This window comes from Fistularia commersonii, chromosome 14, assembly GCF_037954325.1.
Source record: "Fistularia commersonii isolate RoL2024-O1a breed Wild chromosome 14, RoL_Fcom_v1.0, whole genome shotgun sequence".
NCBI lineage: Eukaryota > Metazoa > Chordata > Actinopteri > Syngnathiformes > Fistulariidae > Fistularia > Fistularia commersonii.
In genome coordinates, this window is record NC_141297.1 from 2600713 (window position 1) to 2623571 (window position 22859).

At 49.4% G+C, this 22859-nt stretch overlaps 1 protein-coding gene across 2 annotated transcripts in view; it reads left to right on the plus strand.

Moving 5' to 3' along the window:
* scube3 (signal peptide, CUB domain, EGF-like 3) overlaps positions 1–22859 on the plus strand; it is a 106141-nt gene that overhangs the window by 44024 nt on the left and 39258 nt on the right. For both annotated transcript variants that reach the window (XM_086159613.1, XM_086159615.1), the window contains exons 4-6: positions 3084–3218; positions 18556–18702; positions 20832–20948. In XM_086159613.1, coding sequence (XP_086015739.1) covers positions 3084–3218; positions 18556–18702; positions 20832–20948 — 399 coding nt within the window. The remainder of the gene's footprint in view (positions 1–3083; positions 3219–18555; positions 18703–20831; positions 20949–22859) is intronic.

The following is a 22859-nucleotide window of genomic DNA, read 5'->3' on the forward strand; positions in this document are numbered from 1 at the left end:
CTAGAGGAAGACCAGAGAATAGATTTACGGACGTAGTGAGAGAGGATATGAAAGTAGTTGGTGTGAGAGAGGAAGATACAGAGAATAGGGTTAAATGGAGAAGGTTGATTCGCTGTGGCAATGCCTGAAGGAAAATCCCAAAGAAAAAGGAAACATTGTCACAGGGGTGCAGGACATGTATGACCGAGATGGTTTGAATATGAACCCTCCTCTGTTCACATCAAACCATGGTGAAGATCTGGGTAGAAGGTTGCTGAAGGTGGAAGTGCCAGGCAGGAGGTCAAGAGGAAGACCAGAGAAAAGATTGATGGGCGTAGTGAGAGAGGATATGAAGTTAGTTGGTCTGAGAGAGAAGGAGAATAGGATTAGATGGAGAAGGTTGATTCGCTGTGACGACCTCTGAAGGGAAAAGCCCAAAGGAAAAGAAGATGCTTTTGTGTGTGTGTGTGTTTACATAATTTTATAGAAGTATAGTGAAGGTTTATCGTAAACCCTAAATTGACGCGTGAATGAGAGGGTGAATGGCTGCATGTGAATGAATAACTGAATGTTTGTAAGTCTCTCTATGTGAGTGAACCTCGGCTTTCACCCAATGACAGCCGTGACTCCACAATGAATTAATGAAATTATTGACATTTGAACCAAATACGAACAATGTAAGAATTCAGATTTACTACTTTGGAGGTGAAAAAAAAACACAATATCTGGATTTGGGAAAATCTGGGTCCGTGCGTGAATAATCCATAGCAGCAGCAGCAGCAGCAGCAGCGTGTTTGAGGAGAACCTGAGAGGCCGGACACGTGACGGAACAACATGTTAAAGCAGTCATACGAGTTTAAATTGAAACCGACACAAACGTCACTCAAGTCTCTGAAAACCCCACATTCGACGGAGAGGCATCTAATTATCTGATATAAATCAGCTGACTGGCTGCGACGGTCGCCGCGGTAATGGAAGCGGCTAAGACATGTTTTGGTTGGTGATTGAAAAACGGCGTGTATTCCTTTGCGAGGCATAAATTATATCGTGTTTACGTTTTAAAATGAAAATAAAATGAGGCGTATTAATCCCGTCTTTTGTCTCCCTCCGGGTCCCGAGGCGAAATGAATCAAAGGGCTCTTTGAGTTTTTTTAAATTTGGTTAAAAAAAAAAAAAAAAAATGAAAGAGGGAATGTCTGTAGGTCTCCATGTTTCGTGAATAAGAGTGAATATCGTACGTCTGTATTATTGTCGGGACGATGAACGGACGGATAAAAGAGACATTTACATTGAATCTGGCAAAAAAAAAAGAAGAGCGAAAAATGGAAAGTCGTGGTCGGGGAGAAGACGGGGAATGATGTCAGTCGCGATCGCCTCCAAGAATTCTTTCAAAGAAGATTCCCGTCTCTTTATTGGAGGCGAGGCGTAATTGCGGTAACCACGCTGCGAATTTGGAGCGACACCAAAATCGACTTCCTTGGCTCCTTCTCAGCGGGGGGAATTTTTACGTAATTTCGCAAAAACAATCGGACGGACGGACGGGATGGAAAACATGACCGCTAACAGGCTAACCTCAGTGGCGCATCATGTTTAGTCCTAATTAGGGTTAAAAAAAAAAAAAAAAAAAAAAAAAGCGTGCATTGTTTTGAAAAATCCGCAGTCCGAACAATCAGACCGGGGCTTAAGAAGAGACGAACATACTTCCAAAGGGGCTGAAACCACAGGCATCTGTTGCTAATGTACTTCTCGAGGTTGCGGGGTTATTGATGTCTCTGCTAGAATCATCAGAACCGCTACTTATATATAAACGCAGCCGTAGCATCTTCTCTAAGAGTAAGGCTACAGCTGGTGGACAAACCCTGGACATCGTTGTTTTGTCCGAAAGTTGTCGCACAATGTCGGGACGGACTTCCTCCCTGCGCTCCTCTTCATCCAAGCACGCCATCTGGCCTTCGCTAATTTGTCGCGAAGGTACCGCCAGTTTTTGTGACAGATGCTCACCTCTCTGGCCCTTCTCTCCGAAGACTTACCAAGCATTAGCACGTCTTCATACGCCTTACTGGATGTGTTTCGTAGATCTCAAACTTTCACCCTTATAAGCGTCCATCACCACATGACCATCCGAGCGGGGACGGCGGCGCTTCTGCCGACCCCTGACCGGTGGCGCGATAGCTCTCGGACAATCCCCGCGAGGAAAGACGTTCCGCGCAGACGACGAGAACCGAGGCCACGAGTCATTTTGTTCTGTCTGGAGCAGCTCTGTTCAAAAAATTGTACCGTATGCTTAACTGGAGATGCCCTTGTTCCCGTGACCTTGGGCATCATTTGGATTGTAGCTTCCCCTCTGGTTGGTTTTGACTCGGTCCGCGGGGTGCTAATGGCGGCTTGCAGACCAGGCTTTACCGCGGACGCAATTGTTGACCTACAAGTGTTCTTTTTAGGGGAAAAAAAAAACTGTGACAGAAATGGAAAAGACCCAGAAAAACAGCTTACAGCTCACCATCATATGAACTTGGAAAGCCTTAAGTGCTGATTTGGTCCATCCAAACGGTCTCCACCTAAATAGCGCTTTCATCACTTCGCGGTTTCCAAAGTGCACCGGATCCCGTTCGCGCTGGTACTCGCATACCGTGCGAGCCGCCGACCGGACCGCCAGGAGCAACCTGAGGTTCAGCTTGTCGCCCAAGAACTCACGCAGAGAGGAGGACCTTCCAATTGGAGGGACGCCCGTTCCTCTGACGGAACCGCAGCCGCCCCTGTACATAAATAAATGTATCTCCTCAAGGTCATTCGATCCGCTTTGGCAGTGGCGGCCATCTTGCGTTTTCAGAATGACCTCAGAGAACGCCTCATGTGGCTTTGGGTGGTGCTGTCCCCCAATGGCTATTTGTCATTCCTCACATCGAAACCTGTCCCGCCCAAAATAATTGGCTCCTCGTTCTCGAAAACACAGAAAATCACAATAGCATCGAGCCCAGAAGGATCCGGGGAACGAAAGGAAACTCGAGCTCGAAGGAAAACTAACTGTTGTTTCCGTGTCGAATCCGGTGCGTCTTGAAGTGTTTTTGTTGATGGTGTCTCGCCCGTTCCTTCTCTCCTGGCAGATGTGGACGAGTGCTCGGAGGGAAACGGCGGATGCCAGCAGATTTGCGTCAACATGATGGGCAGCTACGAGTGCCGCTGCAGAGAAGGATTCCTCCTCAGCGACAACCAGCATACCTGCATCCAGAGGCCCAAAGGTTATCCACGCATGCACACAAACGCGCACCGGTGATTCATGGTGTCTGGATGTTAGCTAGCTACGTAACGAATGCTAATATATGAATGTTCGGGTGTTTTGTAAAGACGAGATCACGCGAGGCGTGAGAGTACCGTTTCAATCTGGATGTGAGCAAAGGTAAGTGCCTCCCGTTTGAAGCTCGGGGTGAATCTTGTTTTCTCCCAACCTTTCAAATCGATCCAATCTAGCGCTCGGCATTTCTGGTACGAGAGTGGCCGGCGGGGCTCTGCGAGCAGTGAAAACAATTATAGGTGTTGCCTGGAGAACAGACACACCTTTTGTTTATGGAGCATTTCTTTGGAGCCGAGACGTGACTAGAGAAGGTGAAGAGGCAACCCGACTCGCCCGGAACAAAAGCGCCGCAAAGACGGAGACGCCGCAGTCGTCTCGTCGAATTCCATCGTTGTCCTCGACGGGGAAAATATGAACGGAGGAATTTTTATTAAGAAATTCAAGAGTGCGGTGGAGCGGTTAGCGTTCCTGCCTCACGGCAAGAAGGTCCCCGGTTGGAGGCCTTTATGCGTGGAGTCTCACTGTGTCAACAAATAGTTGTTGACACACAAACTGGAGAACAAAAATTTTCAGTCCCCAAATCAGATTTCGGTATGTGCATACATGCTAGTGGACATGGAAACTACATGTTCCCTACAAGTCGTCTGCAAGGGGTTCCTCCAGGTTCTTCAGGTACCCCAGTCCAAAAGCATGCAGGAGGTCCACTGGAAACGCTGGAAATTGTCCGTTGCATGAATAAACAAGTCGATAAACCCGTCGAAATCTTCTTGTTTGGTCACTGGACTTGGATTTCTTCACTTGAAGTCGGCAGGTCGAGGTTACGGTGGCCGCCACCCGAAACCCCGGCAGTTATATCGGGAAACTCCCCACGGGTCATTGGAAGTGAAGAAGCTACTTAGACAAGAGGGGCGAAACGAAGTCCAGTTGCCACGACGAGAAGATCACCGTGATTTTGGAGGACCGAGAACCCTCGGGGACGACGAGCGAGTAGTTGTATGCCTCTATATACCATCACCGATTGACCGGTCCAGGGTGAACCCAACGATAGGCTACATCTCCATCCCGTCCCCTGAGTTGCAGGACAAGCGGTATGGCTAACGAGCGATCGACTCTTCGATCAGATTTCCATTTCGTATGCCGTTTCCACGGTATCCCCTCGTATCCCTGAACCCGGCAGCGTGTTGTTGTTTGTACCCTTTTTTACAGAAAACCTGTTAAGCCGGAGAATGTTCTGTTCTGTTTGTCCTTTTTCATTTGGACCGTTTTAAATTGTTCTGGTTTCTTGTAAATTTTTTTCCCCCCGCGCTCTTTCCGAGGCCGATGCCAAACGCTTTTGTGATGGAAGTGTAAAGAAATAATTCGCTTGACTTGGTTAATGATTGTTCCTGATGAAACTCATTATCATCCTCACATGCACGAAGCCGGCCGCCCCGCAACACCACAGGCGCATTTTTCGAGTGGAACTGAAATTCGACTCACTATTTATTTATTGATCTTTTAAACAATAATACTACCAAATAGTGCATTTTTCCCCCGGTTTTAAAAGAAGATAAAACTGTTTATGGACATATTTGTGGAATAAGTGTACACGCCTCAGGCATCTGTGTGGGTGCTCCTAATGGTAGCAGTTGACTGAGAGCTGTGTTGGCAGGAGATGCACTGTCAACATCTGTGGTGAACTACTTAAGGACATACCTTACCAACACCGATAAAAAGGCATTTTCCCCGGTTTTTCAACCACCGGCTATACATTTTTGAAGCGTTTTTGGCCTCTCATAAACAAGTAACCAAGCTCAGTATCTCTTCAGATTTCTGTTCATGTCCTGTCCGACCCTCGATGTAAGAACCTTATCCCGGATTGTTTTCTCTTTCCAAATCATGACGCCGAAGGGAATTTCCTGAGATCACACACTCGCTATGACAGGAATTACTGACGGGACTAAACCGGGCTGACAAGAAGATCCCCTCTGCTGGCCAGCAAGCTGGATGTTTCCATGAAGCCGCTATTAGTGTTTGGTTCAATGTGAACCGAACGGTGAAGCGCGTGTCGACTACATTCCGACCTTGGACACCCGGACAGCTTTGCGATGCTCTGGTCCAGGAATCGGACTCAAAGCTGTATCCATTATTTAAGGTCCTCCTAGGTCCACCTTCTGGTATGGTCGGTGTTAGTAATATTAGTGCCAGAGGAGACATCTGGAACCACCTGAACCGGGAACTCCTCTTTGGTGACTTGGGGAGCTACAGACAGTCATTCATTGTCCATACCGTAGATCCGTCACTCGAGGTCACGGGCAGGAGGCAGGGTTCGCCGTCCATCTCAGGGCCACATAGAGAGACCTACAGCATTCAGTCTCTTGTCAGGGCGGCGAACCTTCCGCACGTTTTTTGGAACTGCGGAAGGAGGAACCGAAGCGGACTCTGGAAGAACTCCGCAAAGAAAGCTCCTGCCTTGCCGCGAGGCAGAGCGCTAACCGCTGCGCCGCAGCACCGCAGCACCGCCCCCGATACGGACACTTTACATTCTTATCGACCTCGAACACTGGGAACTTGAAATTCGCCGAAAGAAGTTGGGATCCAGCTTCACCCAGGCTCATTTACAGTTCGGACAAGTCCGATGCGGCCCGAGAGCGCGGCCGTCCGTTTGCAAATGCACTTCGGCGTGGACGCGGGCCAAAGAAAGATCAGATCCAACCCTCGGCGGGACGCGAACGGCATGCCGAAACCGGCGCCTCCGCGATATTGACATGGTTACTACTTGGCTCCCGTCGCGTTTTGCCATTCCTGAAGAATCACCGAACGGAGACGGTTCTTCCAGATGTCTTCCACTCGCGTCAAATGAGAACCGTCTAAGGTTGATCCGTGGCACGGCTCAGGCAGCCGCACTCACCATAAGTCAACCCCGGCATTCAAGGACAAATTTGATCCCTAGGAGAACTTAACTGTGAACAGATGTGGGCCACAATCGGGCCAAACACACAGGAAAAAGCAATGATTTTTTTTCTCAACCCACACTTGGATCAATTATAACCTCTGATACACTTTTAAGTAGAAATCCGCTTCCAGAGATGGATATCGGACTGGCTTTCCGATCCCGAATATAAATACTTTCAATCTCTCGCCGGTGCTGTTCTGCGTTCGCCCGATGCCGCGACATCGGAGAAAGCGAACGGCTTTTATCAGGATCGCGAAACACGTTTGTGCGAAGGCTAATTATCCGGCAGGCTAGCACTTTCGTGTTCCAAAAAGTCCCCCGGATCGCGAGCCGGGTATCTTTGAAGTCTGGCTTATGAGGTCAGTCTGGCCTGTTGAACCGTCAATGTTTACGTTTCATAAACGCAGTGTTATTCGAGTGCAGCGAAAAGCTGGATCATGTGTTTCAAAGCGACCGCTGCCATATCGGCTGTGTCAGAAGCAGAACGCGGACCCGGGGTTCGTCTCGAAAGTTCCCCGCCGGTCTTCTGAACCCCGTTCGCGCCGGACGATATCCACCTGAGCTACAACTTTCTCCCGGCGTCTCACCGGAGAGCCTCTTTGGGGGAGTTTTTCGGACATACCGCTCCGGAGCTGCGAGGTAACCTGCCTCGAGGGAACACCTTGACGGTCGGTGGAGTCGATAGAGCGACTCGTCCATCCGTCGGGAATTTTGGCGGTTGCGTTCCCGGCTTCTCCCTCCAAAGTTTCTTCGGCGCAAAGCTACTCTGAGTACGAGGCTACGTGAGAAGGGGTGAGTGCTACTTTGGAAATTCCAAGGCGATCCATTTCTAAGTCCATCTCCCGTACCGATGAAGAACCCGGGCGGTCGGAAGCCTCTGAAGAATCCAGATTCGCTTCAAAATCAAAATAGAACTTTAGAGACATTCAGAAATGATTATGTTTTATGACGTGTGAATGCTACTGGCGGATCGGGGTTGGCTTTTCATCCAGCCGGCCCGGAAAAACAACAGTGCGGCTTCACTTTCTGCGCCGGCTTCCGTGAAGTTTAGCGATGTTTTTCTTTGTATAATATCTCGTAATGGAACGGGAGATGTCAATCCGTCGCGGGGAAACACACGCACGCGAAAACAAACAAAATACAAAAACAATCGTTGCCTTGAAAATGTGATTCGGTGAAACAAATGCGATGTTTGCGGTGACAAATTGGATTCGACTCAAGAGTCCCGCTCGCAAACTCCGGCGAACTCCGAACGCCCGACCAGATTTCACTCGGCGGCTCGTCCGCATGATGGACGTTTCTCACGCCGCCTCATTACGCCCCGTCTTTCCAAACCGCCCCAGAGACTCAACAACCGACGCTTGATGAGTTCCCGCGGCGCGGGATTGACAGGGGCCATCCGCATGTTCGGAATGGGAGCGCGTTATATCGTTACTGCTGTTTCCACTTGGAACGGGAGCGAGTCTCAAGAAAAATAGAAGTGGTGAGGAAGTGGCTTCGCCTTGTTATTAGCCTCCAGCTCTGCAGAACACTCAGACATCATCGGCCGGGGTATAAAACCTGACGAAATGAAACCTTCTACGATCCGCCTCGGCTACCTCGGCTCCGCAGAGAGGGCCGGGTTCGCGCTCGTAAATAAGAAAAAAAAAGGACAATAGGCGCCGGTTTCTTTTTTTTTTTTTTATCAATGAATCAGGTGTTCCCCGGGCAACTCCTGCGAGGTTTCGCTGCTCAGGGGACTCCGGAGAGCCGGTTGCCGCGGGGCTCGGCGCTACCAGCGCCCCCCCTTACCCTAGCTGCTAGGAAGCTCTTGTTAGCATTGAGCCTTTGCCAATTAGGCAGCAGGGGTCTACTAGCCTCTCAGCTAATGACAAGGTTGCTGCCGGCCTGTCTCTTATTAGACTTGCCCCTGCCCCCCTGAACACAAATAACTCCAGCCAAATGACGGCTCCATCGTCTAGCTGGCCAAAATGTAACAGTTCATTTATTCTCTCCAAACATTTCTCCCAGTGAAGAAATAAAGCCTTTGAAAGGCCAGCCAAGGTGCTTAGCGGTTGATAGGAATGCCATTTAGGTCAAGAAGGGTTCCACCGCTTTGCATTTGATTTATTGTTTCTTTTATATAGGAGGATAACAGGAACTCGACAGCACATGCACTATATGTGCGCGAGACAGGATCCAGCACATTGGAATTCGGGAATTTCAGACACGGTCAACCCACACATCCATCATTTTTGTTCTGAATATCCTGCAGGGCAATTACTGAAAGTGTGCGCTGATGGGTTGTTACGTAAGACGAATAAAACGAAACGTCCATTCCGTCATCGTGCCCTGGTTTTTTTTTTTTGGAAACGCCGTAATCGATTTGAAAGTCAAATCAAGCCTCATCGGAGCCGAGATGAATAACGGCGAAGTTAAAGCGGAGATGTAACTTTTAACGAGAAGTCGAGTCCTCCGAATCAAACTCCCCGTCCCGCTGCCAATCAATAAGGCTCGGGCGCAGCTTGCGCTTTACGGCGAGCTGAGAAATAGCAGAGAGGCGCGGCGAGGCTTCACGCCGGCTGATGATTGCTTTGCAAAACAACCGAAGCTCATCACCGGAGAAACTATGATTGCATAATCCCGGAGGCTTGGCTACCACCTGTGTTAATAAGGTGCCCGATCACAAATAGATGTATTTAAATTAACATCGACTTTGTCTTGCAGGAGGTGGTCTGCAAAAGAAAAACAGAACAGAAAGCGCATTTGAAACAATTCAGAGACAGGAGCGTGTTCCAGAGTTCACCAGTCTGGCAGAGGTGCTGCTCTCGCACCAATAAATCCTTTGTATCACCACCTAGGGAAGGGTGAAAAGTTCAGTGCAGACTGGCTATAAATTCATCCTTGATTTCTATCAGTGTCTGGCCAGTCTACGTGCAGAAAAAGAATGATTAGACTCGATCACATGTACGATGTCTCGGCGGACGGGTCCGGGTTGCGAGAGGACGATCCGTCTGGTTTTGCGGCGAGTCAAAGGGTACAAGTCCCGGTTCGATCCCCGAGTCCCTCCTAGCCTGACCAAGTGTTGTTGAGCTGCTCCCCCAGGTGCTACGTAGTGCCCGCTCGCCGCGAGTACGTCATCCATGCAGTCGACTTCGCTGACGCTGTGCTTTATGTATAACTTCTTCTCCATCTGCGATTCGGGCTCAGCCGGTAAAGTGGACGTCCCTCGAATGGGACGCTTGGCGGTATGCTCCCCGCCTCCTCCTACCCGCATGGCGAAGCGTCCTCGGCCAAGACGTTGAATAGCCCACTTGCTCAGGACGGACTGCATATCAGATACCATGAGTGGGTCGGTAGACCCGGACAACAATGGCAGACTCCGTAGTACTCCACAGTTCCCCAGAGTACTCCACAGTTCCCCAGAGTACTCCACAGTACTCCACAGTTCCCCAGAGTACTCCACAGTTCCCCAGAGTACTCCACAGTACTCCACAGTTCCCCAGAGTACTCCACAGTACTCCACAGCTCCCCAGAGTACTCCACAGTACTCTACAGAACCCCACAGTACTCCACAGCACTTCAACTGGCATGACTCAGTCTACATTCTCTTGGAAGTTACCAGCCCAGCAACAACTCCACCCACTCCAAACAAATGCTCGATTACTCACCATCGATGATGATTACACCGGTTTGGTAGCCATGTTTTTGTTACTGCGTTGGGACAGGAAGTGTGTCTCCTCCCTGGTTAAACCGAAATGGTGTTGTATCCTTCTTCCCTGTTCCTTTTGCCGGTCGCACTTGAGCATACCGCGCAACACTGCCACCGTGACTTCTGATGGTACCGCCCAATTTGCCGCGTTTGGCTACTAGCTCCCCCAAAATGGACGGAATTAGGCTCTGCCAGAATGCAAATTTAACATTGAGCCTTTACATCTACGCCCCCCTGCTCCCCAGACGAGTTTTCCAACTGCCACAAGTAGTTGTTTAAGACAAGGTGTTGTGATTTGAAGTCCCTTTCATGACTATCCAGGTCCAACACTACTGTTTTTTTTTTCCCCTGAGAAAATGCTAGCTTGTCAAATGTGCTCTTTTCAGAAATATCACCGCGTCGTCTTCATTGCTCTCCATTATTACTCGGTACTTTTTGGTAATTCGACCCCAGGCGAAGAGAGTCCTGCGAGGTAGCCCCATCAAAGTGGCGAGTAAGATCAGAGAGAGCAGTCAGGCGCAGATTAATGATCTTAATAATAGGCAGGTGGTCACATTGCCCCTTTTTGGCCAGAATTTAACCTTCATTTCCCCCGGGGTCGCGGGTTTAGGGCGGACAAAGAGGTATCAAGTTTCCTTTGGTCTGCTGCAATTCAATTGTTGAACAGTAGATAATATTTTACTGCTGTCTGGAAATTTCCCCCTCGCACCCTCTGCTTAGTTTTTCTTTCGCGCTATAAAGTCTCTCTTTGAAATCACACCGTCCGCCGTGTCCTTTTGTTCGAGTCGCCCATCAACGATTCGTTTTGGTCGTTTGATTTCACCGCCAGAAACGGTAAATATACCGGAAAGCTAAAACAGCGCAAAAACATTACAGCCTGACAGGTTGAATCGCCAAAGAAACATTTATTCATCGTACCGAGTGAGGAATTAATCATCCCACCCCCCACCAAAAAAAAATGATTTTTTTTTTTTTTTCATTATTTGTTCTTTGTCACCTGACAAAGAGCGGCGTCAGTATCAACAGCGTTTTCTATTCTCTGGAAAATAAGCCCAGAGGGAAATGTTTTCTCTGCGAATGAAGAGTTTCCTCCCGTGTCTGTAACTGCCACCGGCCCCCTCAGGACTCTTCGAGTCTTCGGAACCGTCTCTCTTTCGAACTGATTTTCCGACGCGCTGTCGGCGCAACGGGCGTGTTAGCATACGTCCGACTCGGTGACGATGATTTCCCATCGACGCGATAATTTGTCGGAGGCGGACGGACGGAAATCTCTTGGCAACAGGAGTTGCGACTTGGTTCGTACAAGAGGGAGTTCTGGACAGCTGAATGAGGTTGGGTAAATGATTGTACCGCGTCTCTACTGGATTCTGTTACTTGGTAGCATCGAACACGGTTTCATTCAATCGTTCATTCTGGATGCGGCTTGTTGCCGGTCCTCCCGTGGGTCCGATGAACTTCCAGCGCGATATGGTGAGATGAGATGTACTCCGTTGCTGCGACAAGACATACAAGGACAAGACGGGTGACAAGCTAGCTAAGAATACAAGTTTAGAAGTTTAGAAGTTTATTAGGACAGTGTACAAATACATTAAGCACAGAGGCAGAGCTGTTTGTACCAGATTATAGCTTATAGCTAATTTCCATCTGTAGTCCTGGACAATACAAATATAAAACTGTATAAAATAGACAATATATATAAAATATATTACATTACATTGCATTTGGCAGACGCTTTTATCCAAAGCGACTTACAATAGAGGACATAGGGACTGCAAATACACTTGCAAATACACGATGCACAGGAAATATACAGAACAGTAAGCTTGGGTTAGTGAGTTTTGTTTTTTTTTTTTTTTTTTTGACAAAGACATACACAAATGTACACACACACACTGCATAGCCTAACTAGCTTATAGCTAATTTCCATCTGTAGTCCTGGACAATACAAATACAAAACTGTATGAAATAGACAATATATACAAAATATACAGATAGGCAATAAAATAACTATACAATATATAAACAGGCAATAAAATATGTATTTTGCAAGTTGACAGTGCTATTGTTGTGATATTGTTACTTTGGTCATCTGGCGGCCATCAGATGTTACCCAGAAGGGTAAATAGTAAATACAGTTTCAAGTGTAAAAGTATAACCTATAAAAAGAATTTTTTTTTGGGAGGAGGAACCCTGAGGAACCCCACTCAGACGTGGGGAGAAGATGAAGACCCCACTGATCTTCTTCACCCCCTTCTGTGAGTCAGAAGCGCTAACCGCCGTGCTACCGCGGCGCCCTATCATTCCTGTTTTTTTAACATATAAATAGAATAACCGTGAAGGGATGTGCCAGAATGTGCTTCATCCCAGTCAGACGCCGTTTAGTGCTTAATATGACGCGAGTGGGCGTTATGTATTTTTGTTTGTCATCGGGAATTCGGTGCATTTTTACCCATGAAAAGGGAGACCTCCGGCAGAACGCCGGATGGTTCTTACATGAGTCTCCGGTCGGATCTCAGCGGGCCGGCGAGCCCTCTAGCCTGTCTGAGCTTTTGCCACAGAACTGTTTTTACAAGTGCAGAAGTCACTGCTCCATTGCTCTGCAGCCCAACCGTATAACCAGGCTCTTTTCCTATTCTAGGGAAGTGGAGCGAAGGGAACGCCTCGCGCTCCGGTTGCAGCCCATGTAGTCCCTCCCACCGGTCCGGCAACAGACGTACGGGACGCTTTCCGGCCCCTCCGGTGTCTTTTTATTGTCCCGTCGTCGTCGTCTCTCTTTGTCCGGACCTTCGCGGCCCCGTCGCCCCCGCGCCTCCGTCGCCCCCGCCCTTGAACAAATATACATCGGCGGCTCGGGCTTTAGCAAACGTCGGCCGCCTCGCCGCTGAATTCTCCGTACCTCATTTGAGACGGGCATCCCTTTGGCTTGTGGGTTTGTCGAAGGCCGTCTCGAAGCCAGCCAGCCCCGGCGCGCTGCTGCGGACCGCCTCGGTGCCAGTGGGGTTTTTCCACTAACGCTTGGCCGTCACGGCTATAACCAGAGCGCGAGCTCTGCACGAACCTAGTCCGTCCTCTGCCGTCGCTCCCCTTTCACTTTTAGAAAGAATGCGGCTCTGTGAGCTCATACTGAATCTTTTATCTCCCGCATCTCCCTGTTAAAGAAGACTAGGCCTCTTTGTTCGTACCTAGACGTGTCCTCTTCTGTAGGGTACATGTCCTGCGCCCTTTGGGACTTCGCAGGGAGGTGACCTTGATAGAAGAAGCGGGGAGAGTGACACATCGCCAGCAGGTGCTGCGCGACCGTCCCGGCGCACTCGGGGAAAATCTGCCCATACATTATGCAAACGAAACCATCGGCAGACCGTATCGGTACGCCGATGCAAAGAGAAAAACAAGAGGCTTTACGGTACCTTACCCTTACCGTTTCCCCTGAAGCGCAAAGGTTTGAAACCAATCCAGAAGGGTCCCAAAAAAACAAACGATAAAAGGAGCGCGCGTCAGGTTCGCCTTTTTCGATCCCGATCCGGCCCCCCCCCCCCCCCCTTTTCGTGCATCTGCTGGCGCTGGAAGCCAGCCGGCCCGCCCCGGAGTTCTGCAGCCGCTGCCTGCTGCTTAAGAGGTAGGCAAGATTAAAGAGTCAGAGGTAAATTAGTGTCAGAGTTTAATGAATCGCTTTTGTGCCCAATTGCTCACACTGTAAAGCCCCGTCATACCGGAAAGCAGCGCTCGCAACACTTACGGGCTGACATTGACGGAACACAGTGCAGCGGAATAACGGAAGGATCTGCCTTTAATTGGGCTTATTTTGGCCGATACCTTTTTCGAATCAAATGTTCCCTTACCCTTAGAATTGGCCCGGGGAAGCACCGGAGAAAAATGGCCCGGGCTTTATTTTGTGAAGACGGCATATGATTACTATAAGTGCTCTGTTGGAGCGGTAGCCTAATTGAAGCCGTACGTTGGACGGCCCCGGATTTGGACGTGGCTCGCGTTCGTCGGGAAGTCCTCTCGACCTTGTCCCTCTCCGCGCTCGCCGATTGTTTTACGGGCTTCAGTTGCCCCGGAAGATGGAGTCTTTGGACCAAACGGTAGCGCGTGGACGGGAGTCCCTCCGCTGTCTCGTTTTTTAAAACGGACGAGCTTCTCCCTTGACCGCTCCGTCCGACCATCTGCGCGGCAGCCCGGGGCCGGCCCCATCCAGCTCAGCTCCTTTCCATGCGCTGACATTTTTATCCCCCTATTAAAACTTTTAAGGGCCCATTATCTAAGAGGAAGGAATGTTGCTTTAATAGTGTGGTGGTTCCATGCTTAGGCCCCTTCTTTTCACTTTGTTAGCAACACGAGCTTAATGTTCGCCGGTCAGTGTCGGGCAACGCGGGGGACCTTCTGAGACGTACGACAGCGGCTCAGCGTGGACCAGGAGTCCTCTTTTCACCGCCCCGAGCGCTCAGGGTAGACTATAAACTCTCGGTATGCCTGGCACCACTTCAGCCTCTTTGTCTCGGCCCGTCCACTGCAGCTCGCGGTGCAGTTGTCGGGGAACCTCCCCGGATCCTTTTGTCGCCGGATCGCAGGAGTAGCCGACGGCAACTTGATCTTTTTTTTTTTTTTTTTTTTTTTTTTTTTTGCATAGTTCCCGATGTCGTGTTCAAACACTCGCCTCGCTGTTTGTTTTCTAGGTAGGTAGGTTTCTGGGCTCCGGAGGGGAGGCCATACAGAGCCTGCACTGTGGCCTCTGTGAATATGTGCTCCTGCAGAAACCCTTTTTTCATGATACAGATGTTTTACTGTGTCAGAAAAAGGTGTTCGGTACGTTTTTTCTTTTTTTTTTTTTTACAATGTTTTAAGACCTGGTCTGTTTCTGAGAAAGCCAGGGGGGTTGGCGGGGGGGGGGGGGGGGGCACCTGGTTCCTCGACCGCGAGGAACCTATAACGCGAAAACCTTCCCCGAGATAGCGATCCTCTTCAGACCGAGTCTTGAAGTAGATTTCATTTCCTGCCCGGAGACCCGAGCTGATCAAATATGTAAAGTTTCAATTTCGGACTTTCTGACTTTCTGACCGCAAAAGTTTAAAATTCTGCCGCCCCCCCGAGGAGTAGCTCAACTTAGATTTGGCATCAAGTGGCATCCTGAAAATAATTTATGGTTATAAATGCATCGGCGGCTGCTGTTCTTCGAGTAAGGATGGGGTCGGGAGGCTGGAAGTGTACCCTGCGCTTCGGGGCCAGAAGGGCCTTGAAGGGGCCAGAGACATACAACCATTCAGCCTCTCATTCACAAATCTGGACAAGTCAGGGTCTCCAGTGAACCTCCTGCATGTGTTTGGACTGTGGAAGGAACCCGGAGAACCTGTAGAACCCCACGCAGATACAGGAGAACCTGGAGACTCCACACAGAAAGGCCTACTGTGGGACTCCAACCAGGAAGCGCAAACCGCTGCGCCGCCGTGCCGCCCTCAGTTATTATTCGGGTCCATCCTTTCCGATGACTATAACAGAACTTTATGTTTAGCTACAGATCAGCTAAAGAGGGAAACAGCGCATAAAAAAACCCCTAGATGACTTCATGACCGAAGAGTAATTGAATTTGGAACGATGACAATGACGGAAAGACAGGAGGCAGAGCTGGAGGCCGCAGAGATGAAGATGTCGAGGTTCTCTTTGGGAGTGACCGGGATGGATAGGGTCAGGAATGAGTCCATCAGTTTTATGTTTTGGAGAGAAGGTCAGAGAAGCCAGACTGAGATGGTTGGGTCATGTACTGAGGAGGGATAGTGAATACATTGGTAGACGGATGCTGGAATTGGAGGTCTAGAAGAAGACCAAAGAGAAGATTGATGGATGTCGTGAGAAAGGATATGAAGTTTGGTGGTGTGAGAGAGGAGGATCCAGAGAACAGGATTAGATGGAGAAGGTTTTTCCCCTAAAGGGAAAAGCCCAAAGGAAAAGAAGAATATGTCACAGGGGTGCAGGACATGTATGACCGAGACAACGTGATGACTGAGATGGTTTGGACATGAACATTCCTCTGTTCATGTGATGATCTGGGTAGAAGGCTGCTGAAGATGGAGCTGCCAGGCAGGAGGTCTAGAGGAAGACCAAAGAGAAGATATGAAGTTAGTTGGTGTGAGAGAGGAGAATAGGGTTAGATAGGGAGGTTGATTCGCTGTGGGGACCCCTGAAGGGAAAAGCCCAAAGGAAAAGAAGAAGATCAGATTGTTATTGACTTGTTATTTCTGTTCCGGCCGCCCGCTGTGCTTCACCGGAGTGGATCTGTGCTCCCGGACAGCAGGTCCAGGCAGTAACAAGCGTCCTGGGGGCTCCAGGGTCATAACCCCCAAGGAGATGGCGTTGCTTTTCCAAAAAGGAAAAGTTTCATACTGCTATCACTTTTTCACCTATCATCTTAGCACTCCTGTCACTTTAAAAATCAAACCCTACCAAACATCTACCTCTAACGCTGCTTCAACGCTCCGTACGTGTGAACATATGGCAGTATTGACGATAAAGTTGACTTTTCGACGTTTTCACCGGGGCGTCTCTACGGCTCCCTTTCGGCTCAAGCTGGAAAAGGCTCCTTCTGGAAGACTTCTGTGCCCATAAAGAGCCCAGTGATAGCCTCCCGCACATCCAGGGACTTTCGGTGGATACGTCGCCCCCCCCCCCCAAGTCCACGTCCACATCCACATCCACGCTAAAGGATGTTTTTCTTTCCACTTCCCAATCGTATAGTCACGATAAAAAAGGAAAAAAGCGGCGGCCTCTGGCTGCCGGCTCGAAGGAACTGCCCACTGCGCCGGCTCTGGCCGGGCCTGGCCTGCAGAAAGGCCCATTGTGTCAACACTTTGACTTTTATTGGCCCCTCGGGGAGACGAAGGCCCGGGTTCTGGCCCCGGCCCGACATGTTATTGATGGATGGGTCTGCGGCGTTCGGCTAGCGGGGCTGCATAAAGATGAAGGGGGGGGGGGGTGGGGGGGAGTTTTGGGATGCATAATAGAACCATAGTAATAATCTCCCGTCCGCTGGGGTCACTTAGTCTGGAATTCAATCCCCTGTTAAGTTCTCAGACGCGCCGAGGAAAAAGGAGAATTCCACGTCCCGCTAAAATATCCGCGGCTATTCGCGGCGTCTGCTAGCTCCAGGCCGGATCTACAGGAGCCGGGCAGTAAAGGATTATTTGACCTTGTGACACTTCCTGACAGAGTTAGTGATGGAAGATGTTTAACTTCTCCGGGATGCCTGACGCTCCTCACTTACGCCGCCAGTGGAAATGTCGTTTTTTTTTTTTTTTGGCAAACCATGCGGAAAACAAGAGGGCGCCGTTAAAGGAGGTCATGGCGGCCGGAGTTAAAGTACATAAATAAGTAATTAAAGGGTGGAATAATCCCAGAGCCTGTTTCTGTTAAACCGTTTTTTTTTTTTTTTTTCCCTCCTCGTCGGCTGCGTTAGACCGTAAAGAAAACGACGCAAGGTTATACGAGCTTCACACGTCCACGCGCAGACATGCAAATTATTTAAAAATGATACAGCGAAAAAAAAAAAAACAAAGACCTCCAAACGTCCTTCGGAGCGACGTCCGATTTAATGAGACATTAATGGAGACGTCTTCCGGGAGGACGCCCGTTTGGGTTTTAATGAGTCCGCGGCGGCTTCGTTCGTCGCCCGCTTGATAATTCCTGACCCGGTGACTGGGGGGGGTCGTGATTTCCAGTTTTTGAAAACAATGACTCGGCGTTTCTCCGTATCGCCGAGTCATGGAATCATCCATTTCTCCTCTCCTGGATCTCGACCTCCCCTTTCCCTCCTCCCTTCCAGGGGTGGGATTACTTCAATTAAAATTACAAGTCTACGGGATCAGCGCCCGCTGAGAGTTTGAGTTTTAGCCCCTCAACCCCCCTTTTTTTTTATAGCCAGAAACAAGCGAGCGTGCTCCGACAAGCGCTGGAGTCTTTGCGAAGGGGGTGCCGGGCATGTCACTCACCGACGGTAGGCATATTTGTGATTGATGGTGAGGATGCTTGACAGGCTTTTTTTTTTTTTTCGCTCCTTGCGAGAAAAAAAGAAGAGAAGGTCAGAGAAGCCAGACGGAGATGGTTGGGTCATGTACAGAGGAGGGATAGTGAATATATTGGTAGAAAGATGCTGGAATTGGAGGTCTAGAGGAAGACCCCTGAAGGGAAAAGGAAAAGAAGAATTTGTCACAAGGGTGCAGGACATGTATGACCGAGACACAGTGATGACTGAGGTGTATTGGACATGAATGCTCCTTTGTTTGTGTCCAAACCATGGTGAAGATCTGGGTAGAAGGTTGCTGAAGGTGGAGCTGCCAGGTAGGAGGTCAAGAGGAAGACCAAAGAGAAGATTCATGAAGTTAGTGGGTGTGAGAGAGAAGGATCCAGAGAATAGGGTTAGATGGAGAAGGTGGATTTGCTGTAGTGACCCCTGAAAGGAAAAGCCCAAAGGAAAAGAAGAATTTGTCACAGGGGTGCAGGACATGTATGACTGAGACAAAGCGATGACTGACATGGCTCGGACATGAACACTCCACGGTGAAGATCCTTGTAAAAGGTTGATTCGCTGTAGCAACCCAGGAAGAGAAAAACCGCCTGACGGGTCATCAACATGCAAAATATAAAAATCTCTTTCTGCTTTTTCGGCAGTGCGGCCGGAGGGCGCGAAGGAAGGACCCACCTGCATGGACAAGAACCACGGCTGCGCCCACATCTGCAGGGAGACGCAGAAGGGTGGCATCTCCTGCGAATGCCGACCCGGATTTCAACTCACCCGCAACCTGAAGGACTGCAAACGTAAGTCATATAAGCCCCCCCCCCCCCCCCACACACACACACACACACACACACCTCAACCCCCTGCTTCGGATGAAAGACGGCGGAAAAAGACCAGGATGAGGATTTATAGGCTCCTCGTGAAAAGGTGATTGGGGTTGGAAACCCGCCAGTGATGGATAATTGCCTCCATTCCACGCATGCCTTTCGACAAATTCAAAGTAGGCGACTGACATTTTCGTTACATTCAGTGAGTAACCCCCCCCCCCCCCCACACACACACACACACACACACCACCAAGTGGTCCCTGGTGAAGGAAAAACATGTTTATCAAATAAGGAGCCATCATTTGCACAACCAGGCCAAGCGAGGAGGTTACGCGAAGGGGACTCCTGTGACGGACAGCGCACACTTCCTGTTGCCGTGCAACGGGGATCATCCTGTCAGTGCAGCGGGGGGTGTGTGTGTGTGTGTGTGTGTGTCTGTGTTTGGATAAGGATTGGAGAAGTGTTATTCTATAGTTGTTCTGTGACAGCCCGGGAAAAGGGCAAAAGGCAGCGGTGCAGACAGGATGGCGGTGGAGGACTCGGTTCGCTGGCGCTCTTTTTCACTCTGTCATCACAGGTGTGTTAAAAGTGCCCAAGGTTAATGCTTCCTTCACCCGCCGGCACGCCGCTGCATTTTAAAGACGTGCAGGGGATGAAGGCTCGTGCGGAGGGGGGAGGGGAGAGTCCTTTGCACCGCCTCGATCGGAGGAGCGATGGTGCCCGGATTTGTGAATGAATGAGTGGATGGTTGCGTGTCTTCACGTGACGCGTGAATGACAGGGCGAATGGTTGCATGCTAATTTGTGAATGGATCGGTGAATGGTTTTATTTCTATTTAACCTCTGAATGAAGACGTGAACGGCTCTATGTCACTTTTTGATTTGTGAATGAATGAATTTTTGTCTCTTGAGAATGAATGAGTGAACAGTGTCTCTTTTTAACTTGTGAATGAATGAGTGAATGGTTGCGTGTCCTCGCGCGACGCGTGAATGACAGGGCGAATGGTTGCTTCTAATATGTGAATGGATCGGTGAATGGTTTTATGTCTATTTAACCTCTGAATGAAGGCGTGAACGGCTCTATGTCACTTTTTAATTTGTGAATGAATGAATTTTTGTCTCTTGAGAATGAATGAGTGAACAGTGTCTCTTTTTAACTTGTGAATGAATGAGTGAGTGGTTGCGTGTTGCTATTTTTATCGTGAACAAATGGGTGAATTTCTGCATGTCGCCTTTTACTTTGTGAATGAATGAATTATCAGGTCTTTTTTAACTTGTGAGTGAATGAGTGACTGGTTGTATGGCTCTATTTGATGTGTGAATGAAAGAGTGAAGGATGTCTATTTAGCATGTGAATGAATGAGTGAATGCCTCTATATAACATGTGAATGGCTGCATGTTGCTATTTAATTTATGAATGGTTGAGTGAATGATTGCATACCTCTTTGTGATCTGAATGAATGAGTGAATGTTAGCATGCGTCTATTTGATGTGTGAATGAATGAGTGAATGAACTGCTGCATATCACCATGTAATTTGTGAATGGATTTATGTCTCTATCGAACTTGTGAATGAATGAGCGAATGATGATACGCAAATATATGTCATATAAATGCATGAGTGAACAATGTCTCTTTTTAACTTGTGAATGAATGAGTGAATGGATGCATGTCTTTATGCGACGTGTAAATGAGAGGGTGAATGTTTGCATATTGCTATTCAATTTGTGGATGAATGAGTGAATGGTGTCTCTTTTTAACATTTGAACGGGTTTATGTCTCTATTTAACTTGTGAATGAATGAGTGAATGGTTGCATGCTGCTATTTAAATTGTAAAATGAATGAGTGAATTCTTGTAGGACTAAATAAAGCCCAGCACCCAAGCTTAAGTAAAGGACCCAGAAAGACCAAGCGCTCCTCATTCTTGACCCCTTAGCCTGTTAGCTTAGCATAGCTCTGTTGCAAGATGTAGTCCTGGAAGGCCTTGGTGTGTTTTCAACTCCGAAGTCGTGTCGGTAGCGTCGCTTTTGCGCTCAGGCGGGGGTAACGTGCCGCCGCCGCCGCCGCCGCCGCCGCTGCCACTCAATTTCTGCTCTTCCGCAGTGACGTGTAACTATGGAAACGGGGGCTGCCAGCACATCTGCGAGGAGACGGACCACGGCCCAAAGTGTTCGTGCCACATGAAGTTCGTCCTGCACAGCGACGGAAAGACTTGTGTAGGTGAGTCATTTCACCCTGATGCGACTAGCAGGGGCGACGGGGAATGGATATCCAGGAACGATTAACTCGGCGACTGAATTCAGGGGGGAAAAAAAAAAAAATTAATCAATGTTTATTGAGATTTAAAAAGAAAAAAAGTGAATTTAAAGCGCAGGCCGCTTGGAAGTAGCCGTCGGCGTTTCCTCTCGATCTGTGACATACAAGGACAAAAGGCTACCATCCGCTGTTTTCTCCTCCGCTATCGCTGCTGCCGCTGCTCCAGTAACCCCTCACCCCCCCGCCTCCGCTTCAGCCTCCCTCTCCTCTGCTTCACGGCCAACCTGAACCACCTCCCTGTCCTCCCCCCGCCTCTCCGAGCCATGACGCACGCCCTCTAACTCGCTCCTGGGTCAATTCTTCCACCGCTTCCTTTTCGAGGGGGATTAACTCGTACACCTGACCTAACCCCCCTCCTCCCCCATCTTCGCCCTCCTCCTCCGCCGGCTTTTATCGGCGTTCGCCTTCGTTTTGAGTAAAAAAAAATGATTGCGGCTACTCGAGGGTATCGAGCCGCGGGCCGAACGGGCCGCTTTTTCTTTCCGTTACGTTTTCTCGCCGCTGGGGGAAATTGCACTGGCATTCACAATAACACGGGTCAGGTGTGATTTCGAGCCCGGCCGTTATTGAAAATAGATGTTTATTTATCCGTCGGACCAAAGTGCCATTTATAGGTTCCATAGTCATTACAGTGCTCGACTCAGTGTTTACATATATAAGTATATATAACGGAATTAGAAGCTAATGCTGCGGCGTAGACCGGCGTGGTGCTCGTTCGGTTTCGGCGGCCGTCGAGCTCGGTTTGGGCCGTGGCCGATCGCCACGGTGATTCTGGACACCCTCTGCCGCCCGCAGCACGCCGCCGGGAGCCAGATCCGCGTCGAGGTCTGGTCGGCCGGCCCGTCATTATTGGCGTGCCCCCGCGGGGCCGAGGAGATGCCGCAAAGCCGACCGCGACCAAATTATACGTCTTAGCCGGTCTGGTTTCCAAGGAAGAGCGTATACGCAGATGGCGCGTCGGATTCGGGAGCCTGTTAAAGAAATCTCTCGATTCCTTCCACTGAGTCTGAGGGCACCGCTCGTCCCAGACGCGCTATTAGCTAATAAAACCTTAATAAAACAAACGCGCCGCCAAACGAACCGCCGCTCGGCCGGAGAATGTCAAGAGCGTTTGCGCCGCGGCTGCGCGGACGCTTCCCGGTCGCTCGGCGTGAAATGAGCTTATCCCATTGGAAAAAAAAAGCGAACGTAGCGCCGCCGACAGCTGCGTTTCATTTTGATTTAATTCACAAGTGCACCGCGGCCACCAGAAATTCCATCGGACACCGGAGTTTCTGACATGTGGAAATGGAAGGACCGTCAGCGCGCTCGGAATAATCCAAAGAGCGACGGCGTTGGGTTTCATCCAATACGCGCTGTGATTCTTTGATAACTGTTTAGGCCCCCGCAAACGCTTGGCCGCTACTAAATGAAACCCAAGTTTAGCGTAGAAACGTAAACTCTCCGGAAAATACCGCGGCTAACGTTGATTTAATCTGACAATCCATCGCGGACGCGGCCTCCGGATCGCGCAAGTAACCGACGCACATCTGGCCCGCATCAGGGCGGTCCCATTTCCCTTTGTTGATAATGCTCTAAACCATCAAGATCTTTGAGTCCCATCTACTTGCACTACCTTTTGTTTTGAATCGAAGACGTCGTTCTTTAATATTTCTTCTCGCTAGTCCTCCAGCGATGTCGGAGGCCCTCAGATCCGCATTGAAGGTGGCCGCCGGTCAATAATCTTGCCAAATCATTTACAAGCCGCATTCGTTTTTATTTCTCGCGAGTCCCAACGAGATGTTTACATCGAGTCTTTCCTTTCGTGTCTCGGCT